The 18018-nt window shown below is 40.8% G+C and overlaps 1 protein-coding gene and 1 pseudogene across 2 annotated transcripts in view; one reads left to right on the top strand and one right to left on the bottom strand.

The window, feature by feature from the left end:
- Window positions 1-18018, bottom strand: part of NUBPL (NUBP iron-sulfur cluster assembly factor, mitochondrial) — a 150416-nt gene that overhangs the window by 28366 nt on the left and 104032 nt on the right. The window contains exon 8 of one of the 2 annotated variants that reach the window (XM_077819011.1): window positions 10065-10150. The exons of the other annotated variant lie outside the window; for it this stretch is intronic. Within the exon in view, the coding sequence (XP_077675137.1) occupies window positions 10065-10150 (86 nt within the window). The remainder of the gene's footprint in view (window positions 1-10064; window positions 10151-18018) is intronic. 2 annotated transcript variants of the gene reach the window in all.
- LOC144267202 (U2 spliceosomal RNA) lies at window positions 5442-5592 on the top strand (annotated as a pseudogene).

Here is an 18018-nt window from a genome sequence, read left to right as displayed (position 1 = left end):
GTGTTAATGTCTCATTTATGATCTTTTTTCTTCAGCTAGTCTTACTGAAAGCAAATGACTCTGTGACGCAGGTAAACCAGGTACCAGCTCTTGCCAAGTCTGTAGGCATAAGCTGAGCACTGACAAATTCATAGCTGGAAACCAGTCCAGCTCACCTATATAGTAATATTGTTCAAGGTAGGTGTTTGACTTGTAAGGACGTATTTAGACTCTATAAAATGCTTGTAAGTTGATACATGCATTAATCTTATTTGTAGTGTCTGTGTTGCATGCTACAAGGAAAAATATAAATTTGTTTTATAAAACTGTAAAAATGCCTGCTCTGAACTTGTGAACTCAGATGGGAAGAGGGGCTCCCCACACCCATACAGGAGGACTACCAAATCCAATGGGCAATCACAAAACAAAAGTTTTGTTAATTGCTCCATCCACCCATGGAGAAGTACATGCAGAAGGCTTGTCCCATTGGTTTGAATGCTGGAAGAGGGAAAAATAAAATGAAGATTTTCCATACCTTTGCAAGTTTGTACTCTAACCAGGGCTGGAGCTAAGAAACAAAAAGCAGAGATCCCCAGGGTTGACATGGGGTTCAGGGGTGACAGATTACTACATCTCTGTCACTTTTTGAATCAGACAAACTCATTTGTGTATATATGCTTGCTTGAACCTGTAAATAACTTTTAATTCTTCTTTCCTAGTTAATAAACCTTTGGTTAGTTTATTACAGTATTGGCTACAGGCTTTGTCTTTGGTGTGCGATTGAAAGTACAAATTGATCTGGGGTAAGTCACTGGTCTCTTGACACTGGGAGCAACCTGAATTTTTTGTGATTTTTTGGTGTAAGTGACCATCTATCACTAAGCCCAGCTTGCCTGGGTGGCATGATAGACTGGAGAACCCAAGGGGACTGTCTATGACTCCATGGTAAGACAGTTAAAGTGATCTAGGAGTTAATGTTTGTTACTGGGTTAGTGAAATCTAACTGTAGAACATAGCACCAGTGAGGCGGGGTCTGCCCTGCTTTTGACAGTCTGCCCTGAGATTGGCACTCTCGATCATGAGTCACTCCAGATGGCATGACAGACACACAGTCCCTTAATGCCTGCGCCACATGCCCATTTTACATTCCTTCTGCATTAATCTTGTCTATCATCTATCTAGTAGTATATTTTAAGGTATAAATGGTTCCTTCTGAATATCAGCAGAGCTTTGGAATACTGGACTGTTCACTCTCAGTGTGCAATATTATGCAGAGTCCACTAGGCTCATTTTTTTCTCATTTAGGATTCTATTATTTATTTATATAATTATTAACTAAGTTATTTTTATTATGTGAGTTACTGTAACGCCTAGGAGCCCTAATCACGGACCAGAACCCCCTTGTGCTAGGCGCTGAACTAACACATTTTGCCTCAAAATTTACAATCTAAGTGTAAGACAAGAGAACAGATGGACACAGACAGTTTAGGGGAGTACAAGGAAACAATCAGGTAATATTGATCAGGATGACAGATTGTGGTCTCAGCATACCAGTGGCCTAACTTCTCATGTTTTTTTATAAGCATCACTGAAAAGGAGCATTTTAAGGAGGTTTTAGAAGGAGAATAATGTGTTAGGTTTGTGGATGGTCCTGGGAAGCTCTTCTCGAGCATGAGGGGCAGCATGGGAGAAAGCACAAAGATGTTTGTTTGAAAATTTAACAAAGAAGCATGTCAAACACAATTTTCACATGGATATTACTGTCGGTTTACAATTCCTTCTGGTTGAAATTTGTTCTTCAAAGTACTGGTGTCAGAGGAACCAATATAGTAAAATTGGAAAACAAATTATTTAATAAATTTGAACAGCAGCAGCTCAAAAGATATATTTTACAATTTTGTGGGACTTTTGTGCACTACAATTATAAATTAAAAGTTTGAGGTTTTCTCCCCAGATCAAATTTCTCAGTTCATTAGTTCACATTATGCATTAATCAAAATGACTATTTTAAAAAGCTATTATAATTTATATAAACGTTTTTATCACTCAGATGTATTTGTTAATACGTATATTGTTGCATATTTACAGAAAGATAGTAAGACTTCACTATTATCCTCAAAGTTTTTAAATCCACAGACTGAAAGTAATAAGTCTTGCTAATGAAGACTGCAAAAGCTCTCATTTCCCTGTTCAAATAACAGATTTGAAAAGGTTACAAAGTCCATTACAGTCTACACAAACTATCCCATAAGTATGTATGAATCTAATTTCACTCCCTAGTCTTTTGTGAGCTGAGCCTAAGAAGGTCAAAACCTTTTTTAGTTATAGAAGATAAAATTAGAGAATGAAAGCCTTTCATGACATCTTTAGAGATTCTGAGGGAAATCCTGGCTCTACTGAAGTCAATGGGAGTTTTGCCATTGACTTTAAATAGGGCCAGGACCATCCTTTCCCCCTCCCCCGTGTTTCAACGGTCCAAATCTCAAAATTTCTACCAGTCAGCATTTCAACTTTTCAGATGTCCAGTTCACTTGTGTCAGTGACCACCCATGTGCCTCCTCTTGCTCAGCAGCCCTACACCCCAAGTTACTTTGGCCTGGCCAGATACTATTTGTACTACTTTAGTAACTGAATCATCTGTTAAACTGCAAGTACAAGATGTGGTAAAGACACTGGACTAGGACTCAGCAGACCTGGGTTTCAATTCCCTCTCTGGGCTGCCACAGATTTGCCTGTGTGACCTTGGGCAAGTCACTTCATGTATCTTTACTTCAGTTCACTATTTACAAAATGGGGATAATAATACTTCCTTTCCATCCCTCCTCATCTGATTGCAAACAATTCAGGCCAGGGACTGACTCTTACTATGTGCATGGGTCCTCTAGGTGCTACAGTGATACAAATAAATAGCCAGATAGACAACAGTTGAAGTGTCTTTAGAAGAAAATACACCTCAGATTCTTTCTCCAGTACAACAGCCAATTGTATATACAGCTGGCCTTTGGAACCTGTGAAATCCACATCTCCCACCAATCTGAACATCCTGGACAGAGGATCTCAGCTTTATTAAAACCAAACAAGTTAGTCCTTCTCCTTTCAGAGATAGTCTTGAAAATATAAACCAACAGAAACTGATCTCTAAAAGTTGAAAGTACTTCACTGATTTTTCCTAAATAGTCCGAATTATTCATGGATTTCCCCACCAGGTGCCCTGTGCTGGCCTTTGGGGTTCATGAAAGCCACAGCCACAGATTCTTAGATTTAGGGTAGATTCCAAAAATTCACAGCTATGGGAGGCAGTGTCACATTGCAGCAGCTCCAGTGCAACAGAGGCAGGCACACTCCCGGCCAAGTGGACGGCAGCAGTTGAACTGACTCCTCTGCTCACAGCAAGTGAGACTGCTGCCCACAGCAGGTAGAGTTTAAGACAATGAGAGGGCACATGATCTTCTAATGGAGAAGTCACTGGACTTAAAACTAGAGACTCTTGCATTGTAATTTTGTCTCCAACATGGATACACCTCTGTAGCCTTGGTCAAATCATTTAATCTTTCTGTTTTAGTGTCCAAGCTGTAAATACTATGGACCTAAATACCTCACTTGGGGGTTAATCTGTTAATGTTTGTAAAAAGCAGTGTACGTGTGATAAAATTCACCAGAATGCATGCAAAATCCTTTAATGGCTATGGGTTTAGCAGCCCACAGGCCATCAACTTATCTGGAAAGCTGTCCCTTATCAAATCCTTTTAGACAGTGGTAACTATGAATGGATTCCAGTGCAAGCAGGTGGTCTCCATTTCTGCAGCAGGCCACTACAGTTTCAAGGATTCCACCTCTTCCAGGCCTGCCAACAGCAATTCCAGCAGTTCAAGGCCTTTGCCTGGTGGAAAAATCCAAACCAAAAGTAGTAAGAGGGAGTTACCAATGTCCAAGGTCGTAGAATACTTCCCTCTCTGGTTGTCTCTGGGGTGGGTCGTCCCTTCCCTCAAGGAGGGCCCCTTTGGGCAGCAGTGTCAGAGCCTTTAGGCTTCCCTCTGCTCTGCCACCCAAATAAGATAATTCCCTGCCTTTTAATTCCTCCAGCAGATGGAGCATTTGCTGCAGGTGTGGCGGGGCAGGGCTGGCTGAGCCCAAAATGATCCCTTAACCCCTTGTTGCTCAGTGTGGGGTTTGTACACCTCATCACACATCTCTAGCACAAAATGCAACAGATATTTTATACTTTGAAATTTTGGTTACTGAAAAATTGATGTACATGTACATGCTTCAGCAGCCAACAAACGACATTCATATTTATTGAACCCATTCATATATTTTCTTTGTTAAGATATCCTGTGAATTAAAAATCAAGTAAAGGCAGTAATTTCAACATTTCTGTCTCAGTTTCTATTAAAAGTAAATTAGGCATTAAAGAAATTTCTACTTTTTAAAACAGAATATAAATGTTATCTAAATAGGTAATGGAGAAAATGTGCATCGCCAGAGGGAACTTTTTAAGAAGACTGAAAAAAATGAGGTGTACAGGATGCTTTCCTTTTTAATTAATATTTAAAATTAGCAGATATTTGAATCTGCATGTTTCTTTCCATACTTGTATGCCTTATGAAAAATATATTTTTGAGGTCATATTCAAGAATGCAATACTTTGTTATTTAGAAACTCGTATTACGGTGTCAAGTCCAAAACACAATTTAATATGTTTTCTGAAAAACACTATTTGATTATTTACTGTGACAAAAGTTTCTTTTCTAGCTTGGTGGGTCCTGCACTTATTGGCAGATTTGCTCGCCTCAGAGATTCACGGCAGCCCTCAGTTTGGCCACTTTCGTGGCTCAAATCCACTGTTCATCACTGGCCAGCATGGGGAAAAGGAAGGAGAACAATCCCCGCACTCTCTGCTGATCCACCATGTGGGTCGGGGAACAGGCCCTCTGGTGGAACCCACAGTCCCGGTCAACTCCTCCTGTGTCTGATCAGGAGTTGGGAGGCTTGGGGGGAACCCGGGCCCGCCCTCTACTCCGGGTTCCAGCCCAGAGCCCTGTGGACGACAGCTGTCTAGAGTGCCTCCTGGAACAGCTGTGCAATAGCTACAACTCCCTGGGCTACTTCCCCATGGCCTTCTCCCAACACCTTCTTTATCCTCACCACAGGATCTTCCACCTGGTGTCTGATAATGCTTGTACTCGTCAGTCCTCCAGCACTACACCTTCTCACTCTCAGCTCCTAGTGCCTCTTGCTCCCAGCTCCTCACATGCACACCACAAACTGAAGTGAGGTCCTTTTTAAACTCAGGTGCCTTGATTAGCCAGCCTGCCCTAATTGATTCTAGCAGCTTCTTAATTGGCTTCAGGTGTCCTAATTAGCCTACCTGCCTGAATTTGTTCCAGCAAGATCCTTCTTGTTCTGGTACTGCCCCTGTTACCTTACCCAGAGAAAATGGACCTGCTTAATCTGGGACTAATATATCTGCCTTCTAACACTCTCCTGTAGTATCTGTTCTTATCAGTTTAATGTCTGATATATCCTCTATCTGAGGACTATATATTAAATGGATTTTTGGAACAGGGAGATGGAATAGGAGCTTGCTCCATCCACTCGACGCATCGAATATCTCCAAAAAAAACCAACCAAACAAAAAAAAAACCAACACTCTCCTGTAGCCATCTGGCCTGACCCTGTCACATAACCTAGTTAATATTTAAATAATACTTATCTTTTTTGTCCAGACATTAGAATTCAATTTCAAGTCCTTTCACTGTGAACTTCTGTTAAGCTTTTGATTTTTACATTTTAAATGTTACATTTAAAAATTAATTCAATGAAAAAAGTAGCAAGGCTATAATTAAAAGGTTCACAGAAAACTGACACGCAGGAAATTTGGAGTCAAAGCTGTTACCGTGTCTAATTTTCCCACATTCCCTACAGATATTACTGAAGTTTCCAAACTTTGTGTGATCTCAAGTATTGGTGCCACCACTTATGCTGCAGTAACTAGCTAGAATAAGGTAAATTAAATATAGAGGCAGACCTCAGCTGGTTTCACTGATCTGTATTAAAATCAGTTTCTTAATTTACTGTAATGTTTTACTGTATTTAATGCCTTTTTTTTTTGTACTTTTCCCAGGTTTTATCTCTTAAAAGTAATTTACATTTCATAGGCCTGATCCTAACACACTAGATCATGCTGCCTCTCATGGTATTGAGCTCAGTGGGAGTTGAAAGAGCTCAGCACCTTGTAAAATTTGCTCCATTACAGCAATCAGCAACTAACTAGTTTTCGCAAGATAGATTTGTACCAGGATAGATCCCTACAGAGAAGAAAGATGATTGATATTATCAATAATGAAACGTAATGATACATCTTATGAGTAATAATTGTTCCTTGTACGTAAATGAAGCAAACATTTCAAGATGCTGGACTGTTCTTTTTCCTTGAAGATTAAAGTAATTGACGACATGCAAAATGCTGAGGAGGTGTGAGGGAGAGAGACAACACAGGGGAAATCAAATCAACAGTGGGAAAATGTCTGATCATCATGTTAAAATACACATACTATACACAGGTGAACATACGATAAACAAGACTGTCTGGAAAGGGGAAGACTATACAGTGACCTGCTGCAGGGCTGAGTCATGAATCATAGAATCACAGAAGATTAGGACTGGAAGAGACCTCAGGAAGTCATCTCGTCCAACCCCCTGCTCAAAGCAGGACCAACCCCAACTAAATCATCCCAGCCAAGGCTTTGTAAAGCTGGGCCTTAAAAACCTCTAAGGATGGAGATTCCACCATCTCCCTAGGTAACCCATTCCAGTGCTTCACCGTCCTTCGAGTGAAATAGTTTTTCCTAATATCCAACCTAGACCTCCCCCACTGCAACTTGAGACCATTGCTCTTTGTTCTGTCATCTGCCACCATTGAGATCAGCCTAGCTCCATCCTCTTTGGAACCCCCCTTCACGTAATTGAAGGCTCCTATCAAATACCCCTCACCCTTCTCTTCTACAGACTGAATAATCCCAGTTCCCTCAGCCTCTCCTCATAAATCATGTGCCTCAGCCCCCTAATCATTTTCGTTGCCCTCCACTGGACTCTCTCCAATTTGTCCACATCCTTCCTGTAGTGGGGGATGCAATACTCCAGATATGGCCTCACCAGTGCCATATACAGGGGAATAATCACTTCCCTCAATCTGCTGGCAATGCTCGTACTAATGTTGTAGCCCAATATGCCATTAGCCTTGGCACCAGGGGCATACTGTTGACTCATATCCAGCTTCTCATCCACTGTAATACCCAGGTCCTTTTCTGCAGAACTGGTGCTTAGCCAGTTGGTCCCCAGCCTGTAGCAGTGCCTGGGTTTCTTCCGTACTAAGTGCAGGACTCTGCACTTGTCCTTGTTGAACCTCACCAGATTTCTTTTGCCCAATCCTCCAATTTGTCTAGGTCACTCTTGATCCTATCCCTACCTTCCAGCTTATCCACCTCTCCCCCCAGCTTAGTGTCATCTGCGAACTTGCTGAGGGTGCAATCTATCCCATCATCCAGATCATTAATGAAGATATTGAACAAAACTGGGCTCAGGACCGACCCCTAGGACACTCCGCTTGATACCGGCTGCCAACTAGGCATCGAGCAGTTGATCACTACCTGTTGAGCCTGGTGATAGCCAGCTTTCTATCCACCTTATAGTCCATTCATCCAGCCCATACTTCTTTAACTTGCTGGCAAGAATACTGTGGGAGACCGAATCATAAGCTTTGCTAAGAGGTCAAGATATATCACATCCACCGCTTTCCCTATATCCACAAAGCCAGTTATCTCATCACAGAAGGCAATCAGGTTGGTCAAGTATGATTTGCCCTTGGTGAATCCATGTTGACTATTCCTGATCACTTCCCTCTCCTCCAATTGCTTCAAAATGAATTCCTTGAGGACCTGCTCCATGATTTTTCCAGAGACTGAGGTGAGGCTGACCAGTCTGTAGTTCCCCAGATTCTCCTTCTTCCCTTTATTAAAGATGAGCACTATATTTGCCTTTTTCAAATTGTCTGGGACCTCCCTGGATCAGCACGAGTTTTCAAAGATAATGGCCAATGGATCTGCAATCACATCAGCCATCTCCCTCAGCCCCTCGGATGCACTGCATCTGGCCCCATGGACTTGTGCTCGTCCAGCTTTTCTCGATAAGCTGGACATGCAGCTCATTTAGAAGAGGGAGCACTCCGAATCCCAGAGAACAAGAGGGGATTTGTTGAGAACAGCTGCCGAAAGGAGGGGTATCAGACCTGACTGGAGCTTAATCTATGGACACAGCCAAAAAGAGGCGCTCAATAGTGAGAAAACCCCATGACAAGGCTAACCACCTGAAATGTTGTCTTAAGCACTGTATACCTACTTTGTTATTTTAGTTTTCCAGAAATGGTCCCTACTCCTGAGCCAAGTTTGACTCTAGATCCAAACCTCAAAACATGTTCCAATTTGGGGTGTTTCTTCTCTAACAAACATGAAAATCTAATCGGAAAGTAACTTTTTTGTGCAAACCACTACCTAGTTACCAGCAAAGGAATATAGTGCACATAAAGATTGGATATATAACACACAGAAGGCTGATTTATAATCCAGTCTATTTGGGACTATAAGGTCATTTTATTTTAGAACATCAAGTAGTATTGTGATCTCAATTAAATTCTGAAACAGATTCTTTCCATCATCCTGTTAAAGCAAGCAAACATGCTTCTGCCTTTTCTATCACAGGCTAGAGAAATATACTAGTTTTTAGGTGTTTTACCGAAATAGAATTTGTGAAATTCAGTAAAAACAAGGAGGAGTCCTTGAGGCACCTTAGAGACTAACAAATTTATTTGGGCATAAGCTTTAATGGGCCATAACCCACTTCATCAGATGCACGGAGTGAAAAAAAAGTAGGCAGGTATAAATATACAGCACATGAAAAGATGGGAGTTGCCTTACCAAGTGGGAGGTCAGTGCTAACGAAGCCAATTCAGTTAGGGTGGATGTAGCCCATTCCCAACAGCTGACAAGAAGGGGGGAATGTCAACACAGGGAAAATTACTTTTTGTAGTGCTAATGAGGCCAATTCAATCATGGTGGATGTATCCATTTATTCATTTGAGTAGAGACTCTCCGGTTTGGCCAATGTACATGGCAGAGGGGCACTGGACACAAATCAGACATCAAGAATTGTAACATTCAAAAACCAGTAGGAGAGCACTTCAGTCTCCCTGGACACTCAACAACAGACTTAAAAGTGGCCATTCTTCAAGAAAAAAACTTCAAAAACGGACTTCAACGAGAAACTGCAGAACTGGAATTAATGTGCAAACTTGACATCATCAAATTAGGCCTGAATAAAGACTGGAAGTGGCTGGGTCACTACAAAAAATAATTTTCCCTCTGTTGATACTCACAGCTTCTTGTCAACTGATGGGAATGGCCACATCCACCATGATTGAATTGGCTTCGTTATCAACTTGCAAAGACAACTCCCTTCTTTTCATGTACTGTATATTTATACCTGCCCACTTTTTTTCACTCCATGCATCTGATGAAGTGGGTTATAGCCCATTGTCAATGTTCCTTCACCACTCTGAACTCTAGGGTAGCTAGATTACTTACTAACTTAACAGGAGTTGGAAGGCTTGTATTTCTGATCTGTTCCCGGCAAAAGCATCACACAGACAGACAGAACCCTTTGTCCCTGTCCCAGTCTGCTCCATATTTGAAAGTATCTTGTCCCCTCATTGGTCATTTTGGGTCAGGTGCCAGTGAGGTTATCTTAGCTTCTTAACCCTTTACAGGTGAAAGAGTTTTGCCTCTGGCCAGGAGGGATTTTATAGCACTGTATACGGAAAGGTGGTTATCTTTTCCTTTATATTTATGACACCCAAATAAATGTGTTAGTCTCTAAGGTGTCACAAGGACTCCTCATTTTTGCTGATACAGACTAACACAGCCACCCCTCTGAAACCTGAAATTCAGTAGTTCATTTAAAAAATTCACCTGTCTCCACAATTTAGAAATGTTTCACCTTTTGGAAGAATATATTTCTTTCTAAATGCTTACAGGCACATGGACTTTTCGAAACATCTCAGCTCCTTTGCGTGCATCAAGTAAAGCAATGTCTTGTGGAGTGGAAACAATCACTGCCCCTGGGAACAGAAAACATAAAATTAGGTTTAAAACTTATAGCGTAAATTATACTACCAAGCTTATTTTGGAGTATTTTACTTCACTGAAGAAAAAGTTGCTTCTTTATATACTTAAAATATACGCAAAAAAATAAAAATGATGCTGAAGAGTTTAGTTTTAGATTATAAAATGACTGGACCCAAGGTTCCCAAATTATGGTACAGAGAACTAAAATACATTATACGCTTTCTAATATTATTTTTCTATGTAAACAATTGTTGTCGTTGCTACATTATTGGGAGGGAAAGGGAGTGCTGCCCATGCAATCACAGAAGGGAAGAGAGATGTTCCATGAGACGATGTGTTCATAAAAATGTGGTCCACTGTATGAAAAAGTTGGAGAACCTTTGGATTAACCGTAACAATAGCCTGTCTCCAAGTAATAAGGCAGACAAGACACCCAGTGACCAGCCCACTGGCTTTGTGGCAGGGTTATGCCAATTGACACAAGTGATCTATGGGCATGAGCCTGCAACTGCTACACTAGGAATAGTTCCTTTGAGTGCTTTAGGTTTCTCATGTGAACAAGACTACTTGCATGCGTACGAATATGTATGTTTGGCTTTTTGTCTAGAAATACGGGTTTTTTTACATCTGTACAATATGCCCAAAGCACTTCAGCCTTTTTTCTCAAATCATTGTCTTTACATCAGCATTAGTTACTATTTATTCCACCAATGGACACCAAGTATTCTCAACAAGCGTCTATGTTGGAATGCATCAAGTTTTCTGCTATGGGCTTCTGCTATTTGCCCAGTTTCAAAATCATATAACAATACTGGTATCATAATAACATTGTAAAATTGTATCTTGGTTCTTGTGTGAGTCTCCCTGTTTTTCCAAATATTTGCCAGTCACAAAAAAAGCTCTACTTATCGTCCACATTTTTGCTTACGCCTCCTTACAGAGTTGGCACTCAGCACTAACTGTGCTCCCAAGATATACAAAATCACTAATAATACCACACTCCAGTGATGATATCAAACCAATCGGCCCCTGTCTTTCTCTCTCTTACAGCATTTTGACCTTCATAAAGCATCTTGATCAGTGACACTGTTTATAGGAAACTCTTTTGTTGCAGGATCTTCATCAGCAACTCTCTATGAATGCATTCAAAAGCCTTGGTGAAATCTATGAAGTTCAAGACTAATCTTCTATCATAGGGAAGCCCTTTCTCAATCAATCGTCTCAGGATAAACATGTGATCTACTCACAATCTTTCTGGTCTAAAGCCTGCTTGCTCATTACACAGTTTTTCATCTATATCCAGTTTGACTCTGTTCCACAGCATACTGCAAAACACTTTTCTAGGTACTGAAAATAATGTTATTCCTCATAAGTTATCGTATACCACTTCTTTTTTAATAATTTACCGATCCTACCTTTCTTCCAATCCTCTAGGCAAAGTTCTTTTTCCCAAACTGTATTATAAATTAATATCCAGATCCATCCTTTTGAAGGTGTGCCTTGAGGAGAAAACCCATTGTCTTGCTGAATACCTATTTACAGTCTCTTCAAAGACCCAAAATGGATAAAGAAGTGACTCAGATTCACAAGTGTGCTTGTTCTGCGCCAAAGGACTCCTCATTATTATGCAATCACAGGAAAAACTCTGGGGTTTAAAGGATTGTTCACCAGCCACAGCCCTTGTTGGAGTCACAGGGCAATCTCAGGTAAGCTTAGTAGTATGTGTGTAGGTTCTTTTATTGTTTTTAATATGTTTTCTCTAACATTTTTACTATAAGAATACATGTGCTTGCTTATAAAGAACTATGTGGTAACTGAACTGTGGCAATTACACTATTTATAGCCTTTGAAGAGTAAGCAAAGCACAGAGGCATCCTGTTTAGGCAGTCTTCCTTGCTGGGGAATAACATGGTGTAGGCAGGGAACTGTGCAGCCTGGAAAAAATCTCAGTAAGCAGGGAGAGAGATGCGGGTCTCTGCCCAACAAAGGTGATGGCTGGAGAAGTGGAAGCCTGAGCGTGGGTGTCCTTGCTGGATCATGGAGGGGGAATACAGATAAAACTGCCCTGAACTGTGACAGACACCACTGCGACTTGGGAAGTATGATGGTAACTGCTTACACACCTGGAACAATTTCTTGGAGTTGCCTCTCATTTATGCTTCTTTCGCTTTTCTCACTTTTTTTGTCAAGCTATTCTTTCATCTTTTGGATACAACTTCTTTATTTCTAACTTTTTCTGCATACTCCCATTGCAGGATGTATTGTCATTTGCCATATTTTAGCTGCTTAATTGCTTTCTCTATTTCTGCTTCTAAAATTGGACTGGATGAAGAAGACTCCATTCAGACCATATTCAGTACCCTACTCAAGCAGGCAAGATGACCATTCACGTGGACGGAGTTGAATAATCCTTGACAACACCAACCCTAGTGGAATGGGAATTAGCCGACTCGAATTATAAGAACATGTTTTGTTACAAATCACAATAAAATTAATTATCCTCCAGTGTTGAACGACATAGAGGAACAATGGGCTTGCTTTAGAGATGTTTGCTGGAAGCCGCCACAAATTCACTTGTATCAAGAGAATGAAGAAAAGAAGTGTGGATACAGCCACACATGGAAACTGATAGGGGGAAGAAAAGCCTTAAAAGAGAGGCAAGCATAGGGAACACAGCAAGAAAAACAACAAACAGTGCAAGGGTAGTATCTAGAGAGACAAAAGTTATGTCAAAGATGAGAGAAAACAGCTGGATAAAAAAAGCAAGAGAAGGAGAAGAAGCATTAAAAAGAGAAAAGGAGTACTTGTGGCACCTTAGAGACTAACCAATTTATTTGAGCATAAGCTTTCGTGAGCTACAGCTCACTTCATCGGATGCAACTGTAGCTCATGAAAGCTTATGCTCAAATAAATTGGTTAGTCTCCAAGGTGCCACAAGTACTCCTTTTCTTTTTGCGAATACAGACTAACACGGCTGTTACTCTGAAACCTGTCATCAGAAAGAGGTGACTCTAAGAAACTGTTTTTGGTGTGTAAGCAATTGTCATTATGGTTTTACAAAGTCACAGTGATACCATAAAAGCAAAAGATGGAAGATTGTAAACAACACAAAAGGAATCATGGTGAGAACATTTTAATGGAGTATTCAGCCAACCGCAGTCAACAATTCAAATGAATAAATGTGCAGAAAGTGAAGTAGTCCAGCTGAGGGGGAGCAAGGAAACCCTAAAAATGATCTGTTAAATATCGCAAATTCACATTTCTTACAAACTAGTTTAACATGTGTGGTAAAGCAAAGATCCTGCACCCATGAATGGGAAGTTACCAAATACAATTTATACATTTTCCCATTGCACCTTTTTGCCCAAAATTAATGAGAGGAGTAAACAAAGCATTGCCAATATCAACAATCTGATTCCAGGGCCTCCTATATTTTAGAGTGATGTGACTCTCAAGTAGTTATGTACTTCAAAACGTCCTCATCCACATCAAATCACAGAAATTGTTATTCACTTGCCATGTTTAGACCAAAGTATAGAAGTATCAAGTATTTATTTCTAACACTACATTTTTGTTTGCTCTCCATTGCCTACACTACTTTCTTAAAATATTAGCCCAGTAAGTGTTCCCTCTCCTCTGCAACACTATCTCCATACCCGTCCTGGGCCCATTACTAATCCCTCTGTGGGCCCAACGATCAGCATGGGAGGAAGAGGTGGAGACTGGGAAGTAACAGAGCATTATTCCTACAGTCCCACACAATTTACCGAGGAAGATATTGCAGCTCAGGAGTATATTGTCTTTTCTGCAGAGCCTTGACCAAAGGAGTCTTGATGGGAGCTGCAATCAGGGAGCTTCTGATAGTGTAGTGCCAATGTAGACGCACTGTCAGATTTTAGGTCAAGTATGGTGCCAGAGCTGGTGTGGGACCAGGGTCCCTACATGGAAAGCCCTAGCTGTCCATATATCCCACGATCAACACAGGTTTGGGTTTAATCCAAATGACTTTAGGAGGAGATCTTATGCTACCAATGGATTAAGGGTGGGAGGGTGGGCAGTGACATTTTCTCCTCCACATCCCCTTTGACCTTCAGAAAACATGATCTGGGACACTGACCATAACATTTCTTTCCCAACTAGTTTTGTTCTTTTCCCTTTGCGAGCACTGAGTTGTTCTTGTTTCTTCAGGAGCAGAAAGCAATATAAATCTCTTTAGTTTATCTACCTCTGTTGGCATCATCACCAAGGACAGTACATCTTTGGGAAGGGAGTGAGAACTTGTGCTCCCTCTACTGACCATATAGATATAGTAACAGCACAAAAATCTTGCATAATTTCAAAATAGTGGCTCAGAGAAAAGAACAGGTTTTTTTTTCCAAAAATCTACATAAATTATGATAATTTGGTGAGTTTTCTCATCTGATGCTAAAATGATTCCCTATGGCCCAAACTACTTAACAGTGTCCTCAGTATTTCTATCCCATTCTCTTCCAAATTAAAATGAGACAGACCTTCTCCTAATTTAAATTTCTTGTATCAAAATGTAAATTCAATGAGGTCTCCAGCAAGTACTGCATATCAACAGTGCCTGCAATAAAAGTAAGTATTTAGTATTTATTTTCTTTTTATTCAAGGAGAATCTGAACCATTTTCAATAACTTTATTTCTGAAAGAGTTTAGCTGAACATAGCTGAGTATTACAGTATAAGTGAGGTTCTGCTCTTACAGGGGTAACAGTTTGTATTCTGGTTCCATTTATAAAAGGTTTATAAAGGGTTAAGGAATGATTAATAGATGCTATAAGCATGTTACAGATGTGAGTAGTATGTGTTGTAGATGGTTATAAGCTATGGATATAACCTACCTACTGACTCACTGGACTCTATAAGAATATATAACAATTTACTACAATATCTATCAATCATTTAACCCTTTATAAAATACTGACCCATGGAACATTAAGTCTAACCCTCAAAAGTGACTCTCTAAATCCTGAAGAAGAGCTCTGCTTGTCGCTCTCACCAACAGAAGCTGGCCTAATAAAAGATACTACCTCACCCACCTTGTTTCTTTAAAAATGTCACTGTGGGCAATTGTGTCTCTACCTTCACATTAAACATGGTCTTTTTGAAAGTTTTTCGTTTGGTTGGTATGTTTTTTGTTTAAATTGTCAGCACAGCAAACTCACCCTGGGATCTGAGACTTCAGGTGGGTTTTTTGTTTTTTAATACTTAACCACTAGTAATAGAACTTGTATAGGCCAATTTAGGCTCTAAGGGACACATGTGCAAGTCCACTCCTTTCAAAATTGTCACACAGGTGTAACTGAAGTAAATAGTTCTACTGATGCACAAGAAAGAATCCAGCTCTCTACTTTTTTGCTGTGTTGGCTCTCCAGGGTTAATAGCAGCCAACAATAGTAAAACATTACTTGATCCCTAAAGTAATCAAATATGTCTGAATTCATACATGCAGGAGGTCTCTTGAAGAAAAATGTGCAATTTTTAAATAGTTGCCTTTCAGAGTGAACCATACACAAGGTTGATTAATTGCACAAACAAGAAGTTGAACAGATCAAAATGCTATCACGGCATGTCCTGAAATTCTTCATATTTTGTGTACATTTCTGTGCAGAAGAATAATTTCTGTGCCTTGAGTATACTACAGACTTCTAAGTTCAGCCTGGATAAATGTAAGTGACTAATCTACTTGTTTTTATTTAAGTAATTTGGAAATATATTGGTTGCAAAACCACTGATGTGGGTTGTACTAATACAAACTATTCTACTATCGTTTTAATATTTAACATGCATAAAATGAAATAACAGTAGCGTGTCAGTGTTATTTGCATTCCATTCAACTCCAGACATGCAGTTTGATCACTGTTAATATACATCACATTAACACTGACTTCTGACTAGGGAGCTAATCTTACACAGGAAGTTAAAAGCATTGAAGGAACTATTCCACTTTTTTATAAAAAAGTATCTGCATACATTGGAACTATTCAGAATTTATCGGGAGGAGTGCAGGTCACAAGAGGTTATGGAATGGGCCTTGTGTACAGCCAAATTCTTGGCAACCTAGAAATACTACTTAATATGATAAAGGAACATGAGTAATGGTAATTATCTGCCCAGGAGTGCTGTAAATGTAGTGCTCTGGACAATGAGATACAAGGTATCTCTGTAGCATCTCCTTCTGCAGATACAGAGTGACATGGTGTTCTTGGAAGGGATCTGTGATGGGGTGTACCTGGCCTTTGTGGCCCCGAGCTGGTGGCCCCGCAGTCCTACTACACCCTGCCCCAGGAAAAGAGTGGCTAGAGAGATTCATGGAAGCCCAGCAGGCTCAGATAAAAGGAGCTGCAGGGCCTTAGTAGGTCAGTTTGTAGTTGGGCCAAAAAGAGCAAAGCACAGAGCTCCTCTCTGGCCAAAGGAGCTCAAGGGATAACCAGAGTTTGTTTGTGGCTGCATTTGCCTAAGCTGAGAGAAAACCTGAGGTAAAGGGACCAGGTGGGAAGAGACCAAGGAAATAACGACAGAAGACTGAAGTAAGCAGTATGCGGCTACTGTTTACAGGATCCCAGCCCACTACTCAGGGTTCTCCCAACCAGGAAAGTGGTATAAACCCCAAGACAGGGACAAGGTTTATTGGGAAACCCGAGTGAAGGATTGAATTTAAAGGACTGAAGGCCCTAGTAAGAACTCTTTTGCTACCCCAGAAAGGGTTCATTTTGATTGTGTGACTGGGCCACTGAAGACCTGTCAAGTGAGCTCAACAATCTATCAGGGGTGCCAAGTGCGTGAAAGGCCTGCAGTACTGCATGCATCAGCAGGTGGCGCTCAAGAGGTGAGTGCCCCCATTACAGAGTCACATGCAGACCGCAGTGCAATGACAGACGGCTTGATCTGACCATGTCTCACACTTTCCTCCAGCTTTGAATCCCCCTTTTCCACTAAAAGAACAAGATTCTTTTAGACAAGATTTCCAGATTGTAGATAAACTGAAGAATCTGTACTGCCTCCACTCTATAACTGCTTTGAGCTGCTCCCATTGTGATGAAATGGCTTGTTATTTTTCAGATAAATTTGATCACATTAGGGATGAGCTGTTCGCTTCTGTGGTGACAGTGCAAGGTCTGGAAGGAACCAAGGGCCTTATTTTCTGTGCTAGAGTTTCAGCTGGTGATGCTCACTGAGGTACTGGAGGTGTGGAGAAAACTCAGTCCCGCAACCTGTACTTTGGATCCATGTCCTTCCTGTTTTCTGAAAGCTAGTGGAAAAGTTCTTGGTCCTCGACTTGTGGAGACTGTCGATACTTCTGTTAGAGAGCAGGCTGCCTATTGTTTTGAAGGAAGCACCAGTGTTTCACCGTTAGTTGTGACTTTGCTCAGAAAGTCATTGTTTGATGTTGACACTCTAGTTAATTCTTGGCCAGTGTCACATATTCCCTCTTGGGTAAGATTGTGGAGAGAAGGCTGTAGTGAGAATTCTCTCAGTACCTAGATTCCTTTGATCTCCTTGACTCTTGTCAATCTGGGTATAGACCTGGCCAGGGCACAGGGACTGCATTGACTGGTGGTGGATGAAGATCAGGTGTCCATGCCAATATTATTAGGTCTACAAGATGCCTTTGATCATGAAGTGTTGTTAACTCACCTGAGGACACTGGTGGGAATGAACAGGGCTTCCCTTCAGTATCTTCATTCTTTTCTCTTGGAGAGATCTCAGTGGATAATAGCTATCATTTGCTCCTATTCCTCAAGAGCTCTTAGATGTCCTGTGCCACAGGGTACCATGCTGTCAACCCTCCTGTTCAACATATATATGGAGTGTCAAAGGAGGCATAGGGAGCAGTA

The sequence above is a fragment of the Eretmochelys imbricata genome, chromosome 6, assembly GCF_965152235.1.
Source record: "Eretmochelys imbricata isolate rEreImb1 chromosome 6, rEreImb1.hap1, whole genome shotgun sequence".
Taxonomy (NCBI): Eukaryota; Metazoa; Chordata; order Testudines; family Cheloniidae; genus Eretmochelys; species Eretmochelys imbricata.
The sequence above is the reverse complement of the archived record's forward strand: the minus strand, read 5'-3'. Positions and strand labels throughout refer to the sequence as shown.